Source organism: Netta rufina, assembly GCF_964035555.1.
Source record: "Netta rufina genome assembly, chromosome: 10".
NCBI classification, from domain to species: Eukaryota; Metazoa; Chordata; class Aves; order Anseriformes; family Anatidae; genus Netta; species Netta rufina.
In genome coordinates, this window is record NC_140133.1 from 1,721,778 (window position 1) to 1,741,677 (window position 19,900).

A 19,900-nucleotide genomic window follows, 5' to 3' on the forward strand; every position below is an offset into this window, starting at 1 on the left:
ACCGTTTCCCACAGCATTCTCCTCAAGAAACTGGCTGCTCTTGGCTTGGACTGGCGCACGCTTCGTTGGGTTAGAAACTGGCTGGATAGCCGGGCCCAAAGAGTCGTGCTGAATGGAGTCAAGTCCAGTTGGAGGCCAGTCACTAGTGGTGTTCCCCAGGGCTTGGTGCAGGGGCCGGTCCTCTTTAATATCTTCATTGATGATCTGGACGAGGGCATTGAGTGCACCCACAGTAAGTTCACAGATGACACCAAGCTATGCACGTGTGTTGATCTGCTTGAGGGTAGGAAGGCTCTGCAGGAGGATCTGGATAGGCTTCACTGATGGGCTGAGGTCAGCTGCATGAAGTTCAACAAGGCCAAGTGCTGGGTCCTGCACCTGGGGCGCAATAACCCCAAGCAGAGCTACAGGCTGGGAGATGAGTGGTTGGAGAGCTGCCAGGCAGAGAAGGACCTGTGAGTATTGGTTGATAGTTGGCTGAATATGAGCCAGCAGTGTGCTCAGGTGGCCAAAAAGGGCAACAGCATCCTGGCTTGCATAAGAAACGGTGTGACCAGCAGGGCTAGGGAGGTGATCGCCCCCCTGTACTCGGCTCTGGTGAGGCCGCACCTTGAGTACTGTGTTCAGTTTTGGGCCCCTCACTACAAGAAGGACATGGAGGTGCTTGAGCAGGTCCAGAGAAGGGCGACGAAGCTGGTGAGGGGCCTGGAGAACAAGTCCTATGAGGAGCGGCTGAGGGAGCTGGGCTTGTTCAGCCTGGAGAAAAGGAGGCTCAGGGGTGACCTTATTGCTCTCTATAAGTACATTAAAGGAGGCTGTAGCGAGGTGGGGGTTGATCTATTCTCCCACGTGCCTGGTGACAGGACGAGGGGGAATGGGCTAAAGTTGCGCCAGGGGAGTTTTAGGCTGGATGTTAGGAAGAACTTCTTTACCAAAAGGGTTGTTAGACATTGGAACAGGCTGCCCAGGGAAGTGGTGGAGTCACCATCCCTGGAAGTCTTTAAAAGACGTTTAGATGTAGAGCTTAGGGATATGGTTTAGTGGGGACTGTTAGTGTTAGGTCAGAGGTTGGACTCGATGATCTTGAGGTCTCTTCCAGCCTAGAAATTCTGTGATTCTGTGAATTGGAGTGGATGGGGCTCTGCTCCCCTTTCCCATAATCAGGTTTTTGACATGGGCTTCCCAAAAAACAGAACAATCTGTTTTTTTATCCTCTCACCCCTCCTTATGGGGCTCCCATGTTTTGATGGCTAAAATCCCGATTTCTGAGTTTAATTTTGTGAGCAGTTGTGACAGGATGTGTTGTGAATAAATGTGTGAAGAGCACCAAGAAGTGTCTGCTAAGCCCTCAGGGTGGGGAATGGATGCACACAGAGGAAAAGGCTTTTGGCTTGGGAAGTGCCATTCAGCCACACAGAGCAGAACTGTATCTTGCATGGGTGTAACCTACTGTGTTATGCCAGTCCCCAGGGAAACAGTGTCAGTGCTTTGTTTACCAGTGGTTCTGATCACCTTCAACAACCTTTAATTTAAAATATAAAACAGATGCTTAGTGGCAGTTGGCAAATGAAACCTGCAGTTTTTCCTCCTATTTTGGAGCTCCTGCTTCAATGCTATGCTGAGCTTCTGATCTGCAACTTAAAGGTGCAAGTGAGTTTTTTGTGATTTGACTTAAAGGATTGCTTAAAGACATGCAGCAAATAAGTGATTAAATTAAAAAAAAAAAAAAAAAAAAGTGATGAGTTTCAGATGAGGTCTTTCACTGTTAGCTGCTGTAACCATTTTTCATAGTCAAAGAATTATGTTTGAATCTAATACTGCACGCTGCTTACTAACTGCAAGACCCTATTATAAAAATAAACTAAATACAGTAGAGAATATATATATATAGAAAATATATATATATAATATATATATATATATATATATATATATATATATATATAAAAGCAATGAGCCATTTTAAGAGCAGGAAGAACATGCATTTCGAGATCCAACAGGTCATCTAAATTAGTCCCAAACCACGTTTTAAAGTGGCATTGCAAAGACTTCTGCTCAGAATAAATTTAGCATTACAAAACTCAGAATATAAATAAAAATAAATCAGATATCTGTTGATTATTTTGTACGTAAACATATTCTGTTCATAGAATCATAGAAGGTTGGAAAAGGCCCCCCAAGATCATCTTGTTAAATCATCCTACTACCAATGTCACCCACTAAACCATGGCCCTTAGCACCAGTTCCAAACTTTCCTTAAACACCCCCAGGGATGGTGATGCCACTACCTCTGTGGGCAACCCATTCCAACGCCTGACTACTCCTTCTGAGAAGAAATTTCTCCTAATTTCCAAACTGAACCTCTCCTGGCTCCCCTCAGGTATCTTGATTAACTAGAAAAAATAGTGCTTACTGTATGTGACTTGAACAGTTCTAACTGTACAACCTAAAGATGAAAAACTAACATCTATATCCTTTTGGCTACTTCCATCTAGCTTTTTACTATGAATAAACTTTGTGAATTTTTAGGTAATGTAAATTTTAAAGCCTAATTCTTTATTTTCTGACATCTGTATGTTTGAAATTTGGATTAGTGAATCTAAGATTTCTCACTTGCCTGACTTCCTGCAGCTCTGGCTAGATGGTGAATTATTTTAGACTGCCACATCATATATTTTCAGTCCAGACTTGTCTTCTCAATAGTGTACCTAGCAGCCAGAACAAGCCTGTATGAATCCACTTAATGTGAACACCTCCTGGTATCAGTGCTGTAGATGAAAACAGTATTAGCCAAATGGCCACTATTCAAGAACTGTCTTTTGTGATGACAAATGATTGCACTGTTTTTATCTTACTTCTCTACTTTTCATAAAATGATGGTGCTGTGGTAGAGGCTTGTAAACCTTGCTAATGTTCTGCATTCCCATGCTGCCCTCCAGTGCTTTCTGTGCTGCATAGTGGCTTTCTTGCTCTGGGTGGAGCCAAAGTGCAAATACGGAAGTAGGTCTCTAACAGTACTTTTAGTATCCTCTCCTGGACTGGAAGTTTCAATGTGTTAACCAGTCTTCTGGAAAACTGAAATACTTCACTAAGAATAAAGTCTCTGTAACCTAGCCTTGAATTTGGGAGTTAGAGGCTGCACAAGGAATGCAAAATGGAATCCAGAGTGCTTAATGCTACGAATGGATTTGTTTTGTTGTTCTGTTTAAATCTGTCAGATTGCATATGCAATTATTTGCTAAATTATCCTAACCTTACTGGGTATACCGTATTTTCTTGAATTAATTATTTTATTTACAAAACAGTTTTCAATAATGAGGATCACATAACAAAAACAACAACAACAATAAAACCTCTCTTGGTCTTCCAAAACTTCTTACATAATGATTTCTTTTTCTCCTCCAAAGTTTCCCCATCCAGTGTTCTACAGTGTGTTGTCTGAAAAAGTATGTGCAAGCAGGTATGATCTAGTTGAAGTGCTCATTGAAGGGACCAATGCATGTAAGGTGCAACTCTTATGGTACCAATTGTTAAACCTAAACATACTCTTTAGGTGTAATGAATAGAGATGTCTACTTTTTCATTACAAAAATGCCTTTTATATCAAAAGTATTAATAGTAGAATTTAGGTGGTAGGTAATTCTTGGCATTAGTGAATTTAGCTTAAAATATGCTTCAATATCTTTGTTTAGCCTAAAATATGCTAGTGGCAGGGGAGGGGGAACACGATGACTTGAGAGATATTCCAATTCAGTTTAATTTTGGTTCTCTTTTGTTTACAATTCTACGTTATTTGTCAGTGTAATTTAGCTTGCCTTTGCACATACTTTCTAAAGAATTCTTTGAGTAATAATATTAGGTGTTCTTTCCATTTCAGTGAAATGTAGAGCTTCTCATTTTACTAATTACCAAGGTCAGTATAGATTACATGCGTCATATTTTGGATCCTCTATGTTCTACTGTCAGCTCAAGTCTGGATCTTTAGATTCTTGAATTAAGACAGTGTTAATCCCTATTCATTTTATTCTTCTCTACTATATAAAAAGCTGCACCATTTAAACTTACAAAATCTCATTTTCTAGCTCTGCTTTTCTGCTGCAGTTTCACCTTGTGGTTTCGCTTTCACTGCACTGTCACATCTTTTTAAGCATTCAAGTATGTGCTTTACTAGCATGGAATTCCATTATGATATTTTAATTTAAGGAAACTGTGACAAAATCTCTGACTGAAACTTTCTTGAAACTTGACAGCTAATATTTGGACTAATGTGTTAGATGTTCTCAAAGATTGTATCAGTGAGCATCTTGACAGTGACCACTTCCTCTCCTCTTCACAGTGTGCAAAATAGCACATTTTTCCATTTGGGATTATAACTTACTCTATGATAACTACTCTAGGCACTGGTTACGTAGAAAGACAGTACTAAAAAGGCACAAGGGATTTGCATCTGTGAAGTAGGGTTGTTAAATTTATTTGAGAAAATTAAACTTTCCTGTCTTTGTTTTGGCACCTATTTGTCATTTCAATTCTTGTGCTCCTGGATCCTTATCCCTACTGCTTTGGCCCTGTCCTTTTCCTTGAACAGGTGTCCTGTCATTTAGATTTACCTACATTCCTTGCTTTTTTTCTTTGATAATTATGCTACTCTCCGTCTCCTCTTGTTTGTTGTGGAGAGTCAGCTATTTTTATTCCTTATTTCTAACGGCTTTTATGAGTGTCAAGGCTTTTTAATTGCTGTTAGCCGTAGAGCTGCTTACAGAAACAACTATATGGAAATAGTAGTCAGCATCAAGTGATCTATGGATTTTTTTCTAGACACCAGCAACTATTTGCCTGACCTCAATTTGAGAACTGTTGAAATTGCATTAAGAGAATGATAAAGTTGCGTCCCTGAGCATTTATATAGCAGGAAATGAGAAAACAAGGGATATTACATATACTATCTGGGCCATTAGAATGCTTGTTCAACTTGTGAGTTTTCTTTTTCTTTTGGAACTTTGTAGAGTTTCTAAAGGCAGATAGAAAGCAGTCATGTAATGCAGAAGAGTTAGGTGAGGTTCTCTGTTAAGACACTTCTGTGTATGAAAATCTTTGAAATATTCATTGTTATATGCAATAGAAAATTGTGCTTACTATGGAAAAGTACAATAAGATCCATTTATTAAGAGACTTATGAGAGATACTCTGGAGAAAAGTGGAAAGCCTTATCATTTACCATTTGCTGTATCTTTGTTAAATAGTTCTGTTTCTGATATATGTCCAAATCTGTGTACTGACTGTAGTATTGAGCCACCTCATGGCTTTAACAATTAAACTGAAAACAAGATACAGAGCACTATTTTCAATGAATTATATATTTAATAGGTCATTTTTTTGTGTGTGTGTGTGTGTGTGTGTGTCACATATCATATGTCAAGATCGGACTCTCTTAGTGTCATGCTTAAAACTTTGACTCTTCTACTTTATTCTGTTTATGCTTTGGTGCTAAAACTGCTTTATTTTTAATTACATTTTAACAACTAGAAGTGTCCCTTTGGTCCGAGATACAGGTGGAAAATCTACCTTAAAAAAAAAAAAAGTTTCCTAGGTGACACAAAAAGTAAGTAAAATAAATAAAATATGTTGTTCATCCTTACTAACACCTAAATGCGTTTCATTTACTTACTGTAGGTTGATGCCTTGCGGTTACGATTGGAAGAAAAAGAAACGTTTCTCAATAAGAAAACAAAACAACTTCAAGACCTCACAGAAGAGAAGGGAACCCTAGCTGGAGAGATTCGAGATATGAAAGACATGTTGGAAGTAAAAGAAAGGAAAATTAATGTCCTTCAAAAAAAGGTAGGATCATTGATGAAAGGATATGTTGTAAAATTTCTGAGACACATATAAAGGAAATGCACTTCTTAGAGCACATTACCTTTAAAATATTAAAAAAAAAAAGTGTGGAGTACGTCTGTAACAGTTAAGTAGTTCTGTAATATAAATGTGTTATCTTCCATGGGATTGTTTCTACAGTGTTATATTTTAATTGTATTACAAAAATATTACATTCTGCAGTTTTCACAGAATTCTTGGAGTTAAATGGAAGTCCTAACAATTCTGACAAAACCTACTCCTCACTGTGAGGGATTCTGTTATCCTTACTAACACCGAATACTATTCTTTCCAGATAATTCAAATAAAATGTGTGGGACTACTAAAAGATTAGTATACTGCATTTTTCTTTAAAGACATTTTGGTGGAGAGGGAGGGAAGGAAGTGGAAAAGGAAACTAAATTTAAGTAAATTTTCTGCTTTTCCTATGCATGATAAGCTATAGACATTGAGAATGGAGGCTCTCTCCAGTAATCCAAACTTTTCTTTATTAGCAATGATGATGATATACTATTCTACAATGTTACGGTGGTTTTCCTCTATGACTCACATAAGGTTCACATTCTTTATCCATACTTTTGTCTGTTTGGCTAAATACATGAGTTTAATAAAGCCAAGTCCTTATTTTTCAGAAACAGAGAAGGTCTTAGGTACCCATCCAATTTAATCTTGTTCTGGAATCTCCTTCTGAATATTTGCATTTTTAGCAATGCTGATGATATGAAAAATAGCAAATATTAAGCCTTTTTTTTTTTGTTGTGCTGAATGCTGTTTAATTTTGGACATCACTTCAGAATTTTGCAGAAAATAATGCATCTTTTCTAATGGTTTGTGTTTTTTAATCAAACCAAGAATTTACAATTGGTCTTGTATTTAGATCAGGAGGAGGGATTTGGATTCAGTGATAAAAATTGTGTGATGAATAATAATCTATCACAGAGCTGTAGTCATTGTCTGCAATGGCTAGTAATATGCAACACGGTGCTTTTTTCTGTTTTTAACACATCATGGCTATTTTATTATGGCTTGCAAATGGTCTTGTTGCTTTTGCATCTGACTTCGTAATGAAAATAATCACTCTCAAATTATGCTATCTCTGCTCACTAAACGCTGGATTAAACACATTATGACCTAGTGAGCTCTGGTCTACCACGTGATAAATCCTGCTAATAACTAAGTGCAAAATGAGAGCACTAAATTATTCTTTAAGATTGGGATTGGCATCTGAATATTTCAGAGGTTTTTATCCTGGTAAATATACTTCATCAGGGAGCTGTGGAAGTTCAATTTTATTTTATTTGCTATTGGCTAAATAGTGCATATGCTTGTAGAAGAATGAATCATTGATTACAAAAAAAAAGTTAATTTGCATACTTTGACATTATTTATCATGTTGTACTTACATGTAAATTTGTTTCTCTGCAATACTTTGAATAACATTATCACAATATATAGGTGTTAGCATACCCCAAAATAATATTATCAGGTCATTATTACACCATTTAATTTCAATATGAAAATAATACCGTATTGGAAAAAAATATTTTTAGGTCACATTTTCAGCTTTGGGCCATTATTTTGCTTGTGCGTTATTTCCAATATGTTAGGGGATAAATTCACTTGCAAGTGATTTAAGTAGAGAAAAAATTGATATAAACATTGCCCTGCTCTAGTCACTCTTGTTTACAGTTCCATACTCTATATTTTTTTTTAATTTAAAGCATGTTTTCATTGTTTATTTTTCATGTGTCTAGTGTACAAACACAAAATAGTAAATTCTGTATGTCACCAGTGCAAATCAGGCTTTGAAATAAAGCTGAAAAAAAGTAAAAATCTATTTGCTTAGCTATTCAATCCCATTTTGGCAATGCTTATCAAGAGCACGATTTCTCGTGGTTATCCTTCTTGAGCATTCCACCATTCTTGGCAGTAGGTACAAGTTCATCCCAGCACTATAATGCTTGCATATAGAAGGGAAATGTTCTATAGTTTCTCTCTCTCTAGTGTTTTCAAGTGTTCTAGTTTCTAGTGTTCTCTCTAGTGTGTCAAGGCATTAGTGCCTTGATATTAAAGAATGCTAGATGTGTTCACGCTCACTATGTGAACTAATGCAACGCAGGGCATTCATATTTCATAGTCTTTATGTTCTATCAAAGGCTAAAGGAGCACAGCTCCTTTTTGGCCATAGATTGTTCATTTAGTTGTGTTATTTCAAAAATATGTTGGAGTGTGTACAGTAGTAAGTCCTGGTGCTATAGTATTCTTTTGTAATATTTTTGAGCGGTCATTTTGCACAGATACTCAAGTAGTCTAGTGGTGGATGCTGCGTTTTAAGAATAAGGTTCTCTGATGTCCTCTGAGGTCCTCTTCTCTTCCCAGTCTTGACAGCTTACCTTTCTAATGACAACCATATATGAGTATATTTTGTTGGAAAAATATATACTATCTATTGATTGCAGTCACTTTCTTTTACATGAATCTCAATAAGAATCCTTTATGTCTTGCTGGATTGCTTGTGTCTCTTCCATTTCTCCAATTTTTGCTCATCTTCTGACCTTTTGGCCACGTCTTCCATTACTGTTTTCACATGAAATGATGGCAGCCAGACATTTGTGTGTGGAACATTTAGTAATTAATCTGTCCTCATATGCAAATTGCAGTTGGTGGAAAGCGATGTGGACCATCCTATACTAGGAGCTGAAACAGTTGGGCCCTCTAGTGGATTGTAATTTCTTTACATACCTTCCAATAGGTCATTGCACCAGTCGATACATTAGTCTTACGAAAGCCCTTTTGAAAGTGAAAAGAATTGCTTCTAGTTTTTAGGTTCCTCCTGGGCATTAGATTCTTCATTCTTTAATATTATAATATGTCTCCATTTGTTTTTTTCTATGCAGGGCCAAATTTTATCTGTGTATTTTTACTTTTGATTTAAGAACATGTGAATAACCAGTTATTTTGCTGCCTTCATTTGTTGATGCAGGATAGATGGCTACATCTCTCTTCACTCAGCCTGAAGTGTTTCACTCAGCCTAAAATAATATTTATTTTAATGGTTGTATTGAAGTAATTGAGGAAGGAAGAATTTGTATATATATATTTGTGTATATATATATATATTTGTATATAAATTATTTATGTCAGTAATAACCTGAAACTGAGTAGGAAGAAATATGTAACTTAAAAAGATGCATTGTTTCATTCTATATTTTTTCTCTTGTATACATTACTGTTATCTGACATGGTGAAAAATACAAAAGAGACCAAATCAAAACTAGGAAAGCTTACCTGAAAGATGGTATTGTTTCTCCTTCTTTTTGGATAGCTGTTTTACTTACAGGATAGGATACCTTCTGAGGAAGGCTCCCTAACTAAGATGTGAAGGAAACAAAAGCATTGGCAAGAAACCAGCCCTTATGAGTCCTATAGGATAGCATGGGAGCATACATAAGGCGACTTGTTGCAGGAAAGAGTAATGGGCGAGCTAATTATGCATTGTCCTTCCATGCAGTGATTTTGGTGTATTTTTTAACCAAATTAAAAAAAAAAAAAAACAAACACCACTGTGTTTAGTATAATTTGTAGGCTTAAAGGAGGCCCAACCCTGGAACAGCAAGCATTTAGAGGATTTGGATCAAGGTAGATTGGCATAGAGTAATAATAAACTTATGTCAATGTCAGAGGTGCAATATTACTTAATATTTCTTTCTTTTAGAATCTTTGGCACCACTGTTTCATTTTAGTGCCAGTAAAGTTGGGTATGCTGTTTTAATAGCCTTGTTTAACCTGGCAAAGCTAGTCTTACACCTCATATCTGTCAGTTTAGCATGCAGAGGGGCAGACCTCAGAATTCTTTATGTATTTCTTACCAGAATGTACAAGTTCTATGAATACGGCTGAGGTGTAGATTGAGGGGCAAAAGTGCTGAACTGGATGCCAATTCTTTCATACCCATTTTTGCTCCCAAATTTTCTCTTTCATACAGTGACTATAACTGGTGTGTTTTGTCCTCTAGGAATTTGGAGATATTTAAATACGTGTGTGCACACAGACGTTTATTTGTGTTGAAAACAGTAGCTGTTGAGACAAGAACAGAATGGAGGATGTAGAGCTGGATCACATTAGGACAACACCTTGTGGAAATTCTTTTGTGGGGGTTATTACAAAAGCGCACCATGTAAAGGGGTCCAATATAATATTCTAATTTGAATTGCAACACAACTTTTTGTGTAAAATGTTACAGTTTCCATCTTAATAGTTTAAGCTTTGTGATTGATGAAGTGCTACATGACTGAGGGCCCTAATCTATCAACTAATTAGCATTTGTAGGAAATGTCATGAAGTCTTAGCTCTAATGTAATAATTGGAATTTGTACTTGGAATGGCTGGACTGCGCACACTGTGATATTATCCAGTTTGTGATACAATAAATTGTACAACACATTTTAATTTATGTCTTACTGTTAACTGTCTTCCAAAAATAGTAAATTTACATATTGTCAATTTGGGAGTGTACTAATAGAAACAAATTATTTTTAATCTTGTATTTAGAAATTTGCATCAGTATTATCACTTGACACAGGAATTCTGGCTGAGAACACCACTTACATTGAAACTTTTAAAACCAGAATGGTCCAGGAGAGAGAGCAATTTCCTTCATTTGCTCTTAGCATGTAGAAAGTACCTTGCTGACAGAAATAACATTTGACTTTTTCGTAGTTTAATCAGTTAATGTTCATCCAGGGTGTTGTTATTGATCCCAATGCATTCTCATAAAAATGGATATGCAGTGATTCTGTAACAGAATGTTACAGAATCACTGTACAGAGTACAGCTTTGATCCCCTTAAACTTTGGAGGTGGTACACACTGAAGCTGGGTGAATAAATAATATTAAAAAAAAAACTCGAATCAAACCAGTGCATCTCTTTGGATGCTCGTCACCTGTATACTGAGTAACTGAGAACATCATTAAGATCAGAGACGGCGATCATTTTCATTTTCTTTAAACTGTCATTTCTTTTTAACACATTACACTTTTAAGGTCACTGCAAAAATGTGACCTAATAAAAGTTTGCTTAGTGAAGCTGAACCTGAATATTCATCTGGCCTAAAATGAGGACTATAATGAGTTTAGATAAGTTAGTGGACCTTGAAATCCATGATCATTATAAGGTTTTCCAGTCTGTGGTTGAATCTTTTGAAATTAATTTACTATTCACTAGTAAAGCTAGAAGCCTGGCATTTTTAGTTTTCCCCCGATGACTTGCTTTTTTAAATCTTCTCTTCGAAAGGAGAATAACTGGATTGTACCCTTCTGAATACTGAGCTCTTTGAAAGTAATCACCTTTGTAGGGAAAATCATTGTTTTTCTCAAATGAAGTTCAATGAGATTATGAAATCTACAAGCTGTTTTATCTAATGCCAGTTCTGTAAATGGATTTTGAATATCAGAATCATTGTGTATATTGTAAATCATGGACCCTGAAGGAAGTGAAGAAATACTGACTGTATCTCCTCATAGAGATCTGCTCATACTAACCATGTCTAAGCATGTCTCTTCTTTATTAATGACAGCTGTAAAATTCATGAAATGGCTGAAAATATTTGGTACCAGATGTCTGGAAGAATTCAGAAGAGTCGCTAGATTTCAATAGCAGTAGCAGAAACTACAAAAACGTTTTACAGTTTACAGAAATTATTCCCAAAACAAAGGGGAAGCATCTATTCTTCAGGACGGCCTTCATTTACTTGTCAGAAAATATTAGAAGAAGCAAGGTGTATGCAGTTTTCCAATAAACAGAGCCAAACTGCAGTTGGTCAAGCTAATACAGCTCATGTAACAATAATACACATTTCTGAAGAGGTAACAAAGGAGCTGGTTTGTTTGCATGTTTGAAAATCCTAACTGTATTTTAAAATCCCCAAAGTTAAATGTAACTGTTTGGCTACCTTTGTATGCCATCTGTGGAAAACTGAACTTTTTTTTCTGTTTTGTTACACTTCCACTAAAAAAGTACTAATTATTAATTGAAAAAAAAAGTAGGCCACAAAGAGAGAAAATCCTTTTCTCTACAAAAGCAAAACTGCAAGAATTTTCCTGGATGAGCAAAACTCATGCTGTTTCTGAATTTACCACTGACAAAGTGACCTTTCTTAAAACAATTTTAACATGAGTTCTCGAGTTGAAGGATTGGGTTTGAGTGTTAGGATATTTATGTTTGCCAGAATCTGGCTTGTGGGATTCACAGAAATAATGTTAGAAGTGATATTAAGTTTAATGTTCTACTCCTTCATCCAATAGGATCCAGTATACAAATTTAATTCCTGCTAGATGCATATTATCTATTTTACAGTGTTTCTTAGCTTTCTAATCTGCATATTTAATAAACACTGTTTCATCATCCACCCTTCTAATGAAATGAATACTAAATCAGTAATGGATATACTAAAATAAAATACTAAATCAATAACTGGACTCAATGCACTTTTCATTTACCCAAGGCAGACAGGGTCTCACTGAAAGCTTATCTCTGACAATAGTTTTCATTAGGTTTTCCACTTGTTAATTAGTTTTATTTTACCATTGTTTCATCTTGACTACATTTTCTCAGTTGATTTGCGAGAATATCTTATGCAAGCCTATCAAAGGTCCCATAAAAGCCAGGCATCACATACACATCATCTTGTATGTCTGCAAGGTCTGATACTATGTTAGTGATAGAAATTTGAGTAATTTGATAATTAATCGAATATATAACATCTTGATAAATGTGTGCATAGCAATGTTCATCCTTCTAGTGTTTATTTGTTTTCTTCTGTGGTGCTGTATCTTTTCCTTCATAAAAGTAATTTTACGTTATTTCTAGTATTTTTCTAAAAAGTGAAATTAAGCTAGCTAGTCTGTATTTCTCAGAAGGCTCCTGAGAAATTTTGAATGAACTCTTAGTTAAATGTATCACTTCTTAAAATGTTAATAAAAATAAAATAAATTCCTCCTCCTTTTCTTAACAATCTTTAAATCATAGAATGTTCTTACACATCCTTGATTTCCATCTTCAAATTTTAACCATCTTTTTCAATGAATGAACATTAAAACTCCCTTTCTTTTTTTTTTTTTTTCTGTTCTGTATTCAACAAAATGTCACCAACAGATTACAGAACACTTGCTGCAGCATTTATATCCTGCCACATTCCTTTCAATGATAGATGTCTGATTGGATCAAATTTTCTTATACTTGTCTGGTTATTATCAAGCAGGGAGAAGGAATCTTATTCAAGTCCAGTATGTAAAACAATGGTAATCTCAGCTCTAAATTAATGTAGAACCATTCTTGTTATGAAAACAACATAGCCATCTCACAGGACTTCAGCAGCATCCCAGCTCACTCGAACAATTTCATTTCTACCAAGGTAAATGATTCCTTTAGGCAAATCAAGAATACATAAAAGTCTTAAGCGCTTTGAAGTGATGCTTTTTTGTATACTTACATTTGTGCAATTTTTAGCACAGTGCTATAACACCATAGCTACATATATTGCTAATTAGTGCATTGGATTTCTAAGTGTAGTTATATAAACAAAAAGGCATCTTGTGTAAGAGATCTAAAATATGATGAAATACAGTATGTAAATGAAAGATCAAGAAGTCACATTTTGGCAAGAAGTAAATGTTCATGTGAAGATCACATGCATTTAGAATTTTGAAGATGAACCCTTAAGAATAAATAACAGAAGGTATTCCTTCTGTTCTGATCAAGCTATGCTGTGTGACTTTGAGAGCGTTCTTCACATGTTCTTATGAATGGCATTGAATGGTTCAAGACTCGGATCATATGTAACATATGGAAATGCTCTCAAAAGCAGTATGGCATTTGCAAAGTAGAGCTGAGATTAATGAGATACTTACATAAGGGTTTCATACAGCTAGTGTGACACCAGTGCTATTGGTGAGGAAGGAAGCTGCCATTGGGCTCTGAAATGTCAATACTAATTAACAAAGTTATCTTTAAATAAGATTGTAAGTTTGTTCATGCTGAGAAAGCCAGTAGCTTGCATGCTGGGAATTTTAAACTGACTGAAGAGTAATATTTGCTTTTCAGTTGAGTTGTAGGAAATTTCTTTTGAAGTGTGAAAGAGCTAATTTCCATCTAGTGTGACTGGACATGAAGAAAGCAGAAGTTGTCATATTTGGAAGTTGCAGAAGAACTCAAAGGAATTATTTAGGAAAAGGTTGCCAATTTATATATGTTAAAATGAATAAGAAAGAATCAGACTTCATTAAGAGAAGAAATATTTTTGTCTGTGAAATAGCTTGCCAAGAAATATAATAGAAGTCTACTGATTGGAATTAAAAAAGAAAAAAAAAAAAACTGAGAAAAATTTACATTAGACAGAGATCCCACTGTTTTCTAACATGTTTGGGTGCCATGCTGTCTGCTGAGGGTGAATCCTACTTTCAGTGAAGTCAGGGTTTTGTTGTTGGCCTCAGATTTTTAATCTATGCCTCTCCAAAAGGCCACCAGTTCCCAGCTTCCCCTTCAAATCATGAAATAACCAGTTTTCACAACTGTCTGTTAGATTAAATTTACAACAGAAAAGACAAAGATCCTAAAAGCTAATAAGGTCACTATTAAGACTGAGATGAATTATATAATTTCTTAAATTATACAATTTCTAATAATTTTTTAAAAAGAGCTATTTTTTTTTTTTTTTTGTTTGTTTGTTTCCTGGAGAAACTTTATCTTGCAATTTTCACCTGAAGTATCTAAGTATCTTTAGGCATTTATTGGATGACTGTTTTAACAAAATAGAAATTGAAAAATCAGTGGTAAATATTACATCTTTAAGAAAAAATTAAATGAGGTGTTTTAAATGCTGGTTTATTTTATTTATTTTTTTTTTTTATTTTTTTGGGGGGGGTGCAAATTGGTATGGGGCAAATCCTGTGGTGAATTTAATATGGTAAGGACCTGTGTCTAATTAATAAGAAAATATTTAAGGCTCCACCTGATTGTCCTGATCCTTAGCAGTTATTGATTCTAATACTATATGGTGATTTAAAATGAATGTTATACGAAACACTAAAAATAAATTCAGTTCCTGAACAAGGTGAAGTCTTTTGAGACTGTTTAATTTATTTATTATTTAAATTCCCTTAGCAAAGCAATTGACACTTGCTCCTAATGGATGATGTCTTCATTGTTTTTACTGTATTCTGTATCTCTGTGTGAGTTTTTTAAAAAAAAAAAAAAAAAAAAAAAAAAGGTGCTGAGATTCTAGGGATATACACTGTCTCATGAATTGCTGTAGGAGCTAAATGGAAATACTTGTTTCTTAAAATGCAGGAAGTAAAATAAGCGTTATGTGTAAGACTTAACCATTGATTAGTTTTATATCTTCCTTTGGTCTTGAGTGTGTCTCGATTTTTAAAAGTAGTTATGTTCTGTAGGGGCCTGGAAGAAAACAAAACAAAAAAACAAACAAAAAAAACCCCTTCTTAAGTACATTCTCCTCTTCCTTTTTAAAAACCCTTGTTTTTTTGAACATGCAAAGATAGATGTACCAACAACCAGTGTCTTTTCTCTTGTGAGGTGTATTCCCAGTGCAGTCAGGACTTTTTCTAGATTCTTATCAGCTGACTGAGGAGTGCTAACTCCATGGTTAGGAAGCATGCCCCTCTCTGGGCCTCCTGGTCTGCAGCACTCTATTCAGTTCTTCAGAAAGAAAACAGAGTAGTTTTAGTGCGTAGAAAATTTGGGTCAGTTCCTTCCTTTCCTTGTAACCTGGTTCCCTTGCTATTTTGTTGTGGTAAGAGAGTGAACTGTGCAATAAGCCAGCAAACACCCTTGGGATAATGTAGACCAGTTGTCTTTCCACCCTGAGTGTGTATTCACACGATTCATGGCTTCTGGAGCTGCGTCGTTGCATGGCAGCCTGTTTCCTAGCTATCTCGATGTGATAGATTCAGCTGGGTTTTATACCTGCAAGCTGTTTACCTTGAGAATCTTTGACAATTTTCATAGAATCACAGAATGGCCTGGGTTGGAAGGGACCTTAAAGATCATCTAGTTCCACCCCCCCTGCCATAGGCAGGGACATCACCCACTAGATCAGGTTGCCCAGGGCCTCATACAACCTGGCCTTGAACACCTCCAGGGATGGGGCATTCACAACCTCTCTGGGCAAACCCGTTCCAGTGCCTCACCCCCCTGAGTGAAGAAATTCCTCCTAAGCTCTAATCTAAATCTATCCTCTTTTAGTTTAAGACCATTCCCCCTTGTTCTGTCATTATCTGGTTGAGCAAAGAGTCGCTATCCATCTTTTGTATAAGTCCCCTTTAAGTGACATAAAATGAGATGTTCCATAGGGCTACTTTTTGAAGCAAAGTTTTGCACAAACCCCAAAGGCTTGGATGCCATATCTGTATGCTCTTTCAAACTCCAAGCTGCAGGTGAGTGATTTGTAGTAGGGAGGAAGGAGACTGGATGGCTTCTCACCTTCTCTGACACAGAAGACGCTGTAGGAACAGGCTGCAGCTGCCATTTCTCTGTGCGTGTTGTAACTGGATATAGGAAGTACTACCATAGTCCAAATTTTAGACCTGCTGGATTAGATTACCATTTTAGACCTATTCTGTGGTAGAATAAATACATGCATGTTAAATCCATAGCTCTAGCTGCAGAATATATAAAGTGACAAGCTGGGAATATGTTGCCAAGTAATACTTGAAAGCAACTGTTTTTTTACTCCATACATCACAGTTTGTTACACAGCATAACTGTGATTATACCAATGTTGGTAGGGATGTTTCACTCATATCATTTTCTTTTGGGTTGCGTAAATTTTTACCTTCAACATAATCATTTGTGCAGCTGGGAACTGCATCCTATCAGGCTGTTATATTTGGAAATGTACATAACTTCTTGCTGCTACATCCATAGAGGGAGCAACTGGTGAAACTACTAGTTTGTTATTGTTAGAATTATTTCAAAGCTGTGATTTCTTCCTTCTCAGGTAAAAAGGGGATGATGTTTACAAAACCGAGAAAAAAAATTACATTAGTATTTACATTAGTACTAATATGCCATTGATACTGGGATTTGTCATATAAAAACTAAATACTGGACAGTTCAACTTTTACTAGCATTGCCTATGTGCAACATACAAGTTTTGAATCTAAATAAATGGTCAGTACAACCCTGTATCGTGGTTATAGTACACTATTGCAAGCATGTTGTGACCACATTTTTAATAATGTTACTTATTCATCTCTAGCATATTTTAAGCTAACAATTTCTAGAAAATTGCAAGTCATTTATATGCAATACTTTGTAGGAAAATAAGTTCATCAGCTTGTTAGTTATTTACATTAAAAGCTACAAGAACACATTTTTAAATCTTGAGTGATCTGAAAGCGATGCATTTTATGTATGATTTAGAGTATGATTTATGTATGATTTATGTTTTTGTCAGTCTGATGCATGAAATAGTCTTAACAGTATCCTTGTTTAATAACTTATTAATGTGATAAACCATCCTGACCATTTGAAAAAAAGAAAGTAAATTCTGCTCCTCTTGCTCACCTCCTCGCAATTATAGTTATCTGTAGCTTAACCTTATATATATATCTATATTTGTTATATCTGGAAATAAAAAGAGTCATTTCCTAATATAAAAAAGTGGTTGTTTTTTCCAATTTTGTAGTATATAAAATTCCTATTCTTTTGTTGGAATACAACCAAACACCTTAATTTCTGCATTGTTAGAGCTCCTTGATGTCGGCAGTCATGCTTTCCTGGTGGTATTCAATAGCTGTTCCTCTGGCTGAACAAGCTGAGACTAGAGACTCTAATACCTTACTGAATTTGATACTTTATTACTTTTGGAAAAGCATCACCCCTCACCTTTGAGTGGAGCTCTTATTGGCTTTATGAAAGCATGAAGTTCAAAGACTTAAGAGTACACATGCAGATAAGTTTAATGGTAACGATAAATGAGAATTGTTATCTTCATACTTCTGCCTTCATATTATTGTTACCAGATGTAGCCAGGGCTAGTAGTGCCAATTTGGTCAGATTGCTTTGATAATTTTTTTTTGTTGCCAAGTAGTATGTATTTCTTGGTGGTAGAATCAGCAATGGTATGTTTGAATATGAGTAGAATAAATTCAACTTCAGAATGGAATCCGAATCTAACTTACTTCCTTCTAGGACACCTGACTTTAATTTTTAATGCTCAACCAGGCACAGTGCTAAGATCAAAGTGAAATAAAGAGAATGGAGTAAAGCAGTTCTTGGAAAGTAAAAAGAAAAATGGCATAAAATTGTTTAGTCTTTTATATGTGGAAGAAATATTGTTCTATTTGCCATTTACTTAGATATAAATCTGCAATAAATCTACTAAAGGTAATTATGCCAGTGTAAACTTTATGTATCTGGGAGAAAAAAAAAAAAAATCAGACCCCATTATATTTACTGCACAAGAGATGCCTTGATTTGACAGCAGAAATCTTCCTTCATGACCCCAGACAGGCTGAGAGTCCCTATTGCTCTGTTTAATCCCATGCTAAAGTGATTGTATACCAAAGGAACTTCTACGTGGTGTTCTGTAGTGCTTGTTGCTGAACTTGAGTGAGGGTGAGAAGCTGTTGAAGGACCATACAATTTTTTAAACTATTTGTCTTAAAGCAGCTGTTTGCTGATAGATGGGACTGAGAGTATGCAAAAGTTGATTTCAAATTCAAGTGAAATACCTGTTGTGACCTATCCCAAAATATTAATCTATGGTTAAGTCTGGATTTTTGTTATGGCTGTCAAGGGAGCTATAAATAGCTTGATTCAAATGTTTATTAAAAAAAAATAAAATCCATGACTTTTGAGAGCTTGGAACTTTTTGCATGTCATGAGGTGGACGTGACAGTGAACAGTCATACAAATGTGAAGAACTTCAAAGTATAAAAATCTAGGCTACATAGGAAGGTAATACAAAACAGGAGTTTGCTAATTTAGTTGCAAGAGAGATCATCCAAGTGAATAAGCCCTGGGAGCTACTCTGGTAAATAGTGTTAAATTTACAAAACGTGATTTCTTTCATGATATTTCATGTGTGCAGCGAATTTCACCATTAGCACTTTTTGTTAGTAATTTTTGTAAATGGTTGTTTTAGGTAAAATACAATTCAGCCTATGTCTTGAAACATGGATTGCAGTACTGTCCATGGACTACGTGATTAACTTTTTGTATTAATGTTAACATTAAAATTATCTGAATAGAGAAGTAGAAAATAAACTTCCTATATGCTTAGTTCTGGAATACACTCTTCCTTGTGTCAGAGTTTTTTGACATTAAGCTGGCCATCATTCAGCCGTTCATAAAGTCTGGACCATTACTAGTATGTGTCATTTTCTGAATGGTAGACACTGAAAATTGAAGTGTTGTCAGACTGGTAGTGAGCAATATGGATTGCTCAAGTGTTCTGAAAGATTTTTATAGTGAAAGTTAAATGCATGTTCTTGAGGAGAAAGCCTGGCAAAAATGAACTCCTGTGATAACTCTAGTGCTTGCAAAACTACAAAGATAGTCAATGTAATACATTTTGATATAACCGTAATCTACAGTACTTCAAACTGTTCTTAAGTGAAAAATCCTAACACACCATTTTTCTGAAGGTTTTATTTAGTGTCTTGCAAACCCGCACACTGAGGAGAGTGCATGCTTCAAGTAGTAACAGTAGTAAACATGGAACTACAAGGGCTTAGCGCTGTGGGAGAGGCAACCGCATCTGGCAGTTGCTGAAACTTCCCACCTTCCTATGTAATTCTTTAAGATAAAGTTTTAAACTTATGGCATATTAAATGAAGAAATATCCTACAGAACTAAAATATTACAAAATACTCTATCAGTTTTAGTGTAGCATGAGGTCAATGTCACAGACCTTGCAATAGCAGATGACCTACAAATTAAGGATATTAAAATTAATTCTCCTATAATTGCCAAAGGGGCAATGAGAGTCCTCCATGGATCTTT

At 35.7% G+C, this 19,900-nt stretch overlaps 1 protein-coding gene across 1 annotated transcript in view; it reads left to right on the plus strand.

The window, feature by feature from the left end:
- Positions 1-19,900, plus strand: part of ERC2 (ELKS/RAB6-interacting/CAST family member 2) — a gene marked incomplete at both ends in the record, with an annotated part of 465,422 nt that overhangs the window by 164,784 nt on the left and 280,738 nt on the right. Inside the window, one exon of the mRNA XM_084292445.1 lies at positions 5,671-5,838. Within this exon, the coding sequence (XP_084148571.1) occupies positions 5,671-5,838 (168 nt within the window). The remainder of the gene's footprint in view (positions 1-5,670; positions 5,839-19,900) is intronic.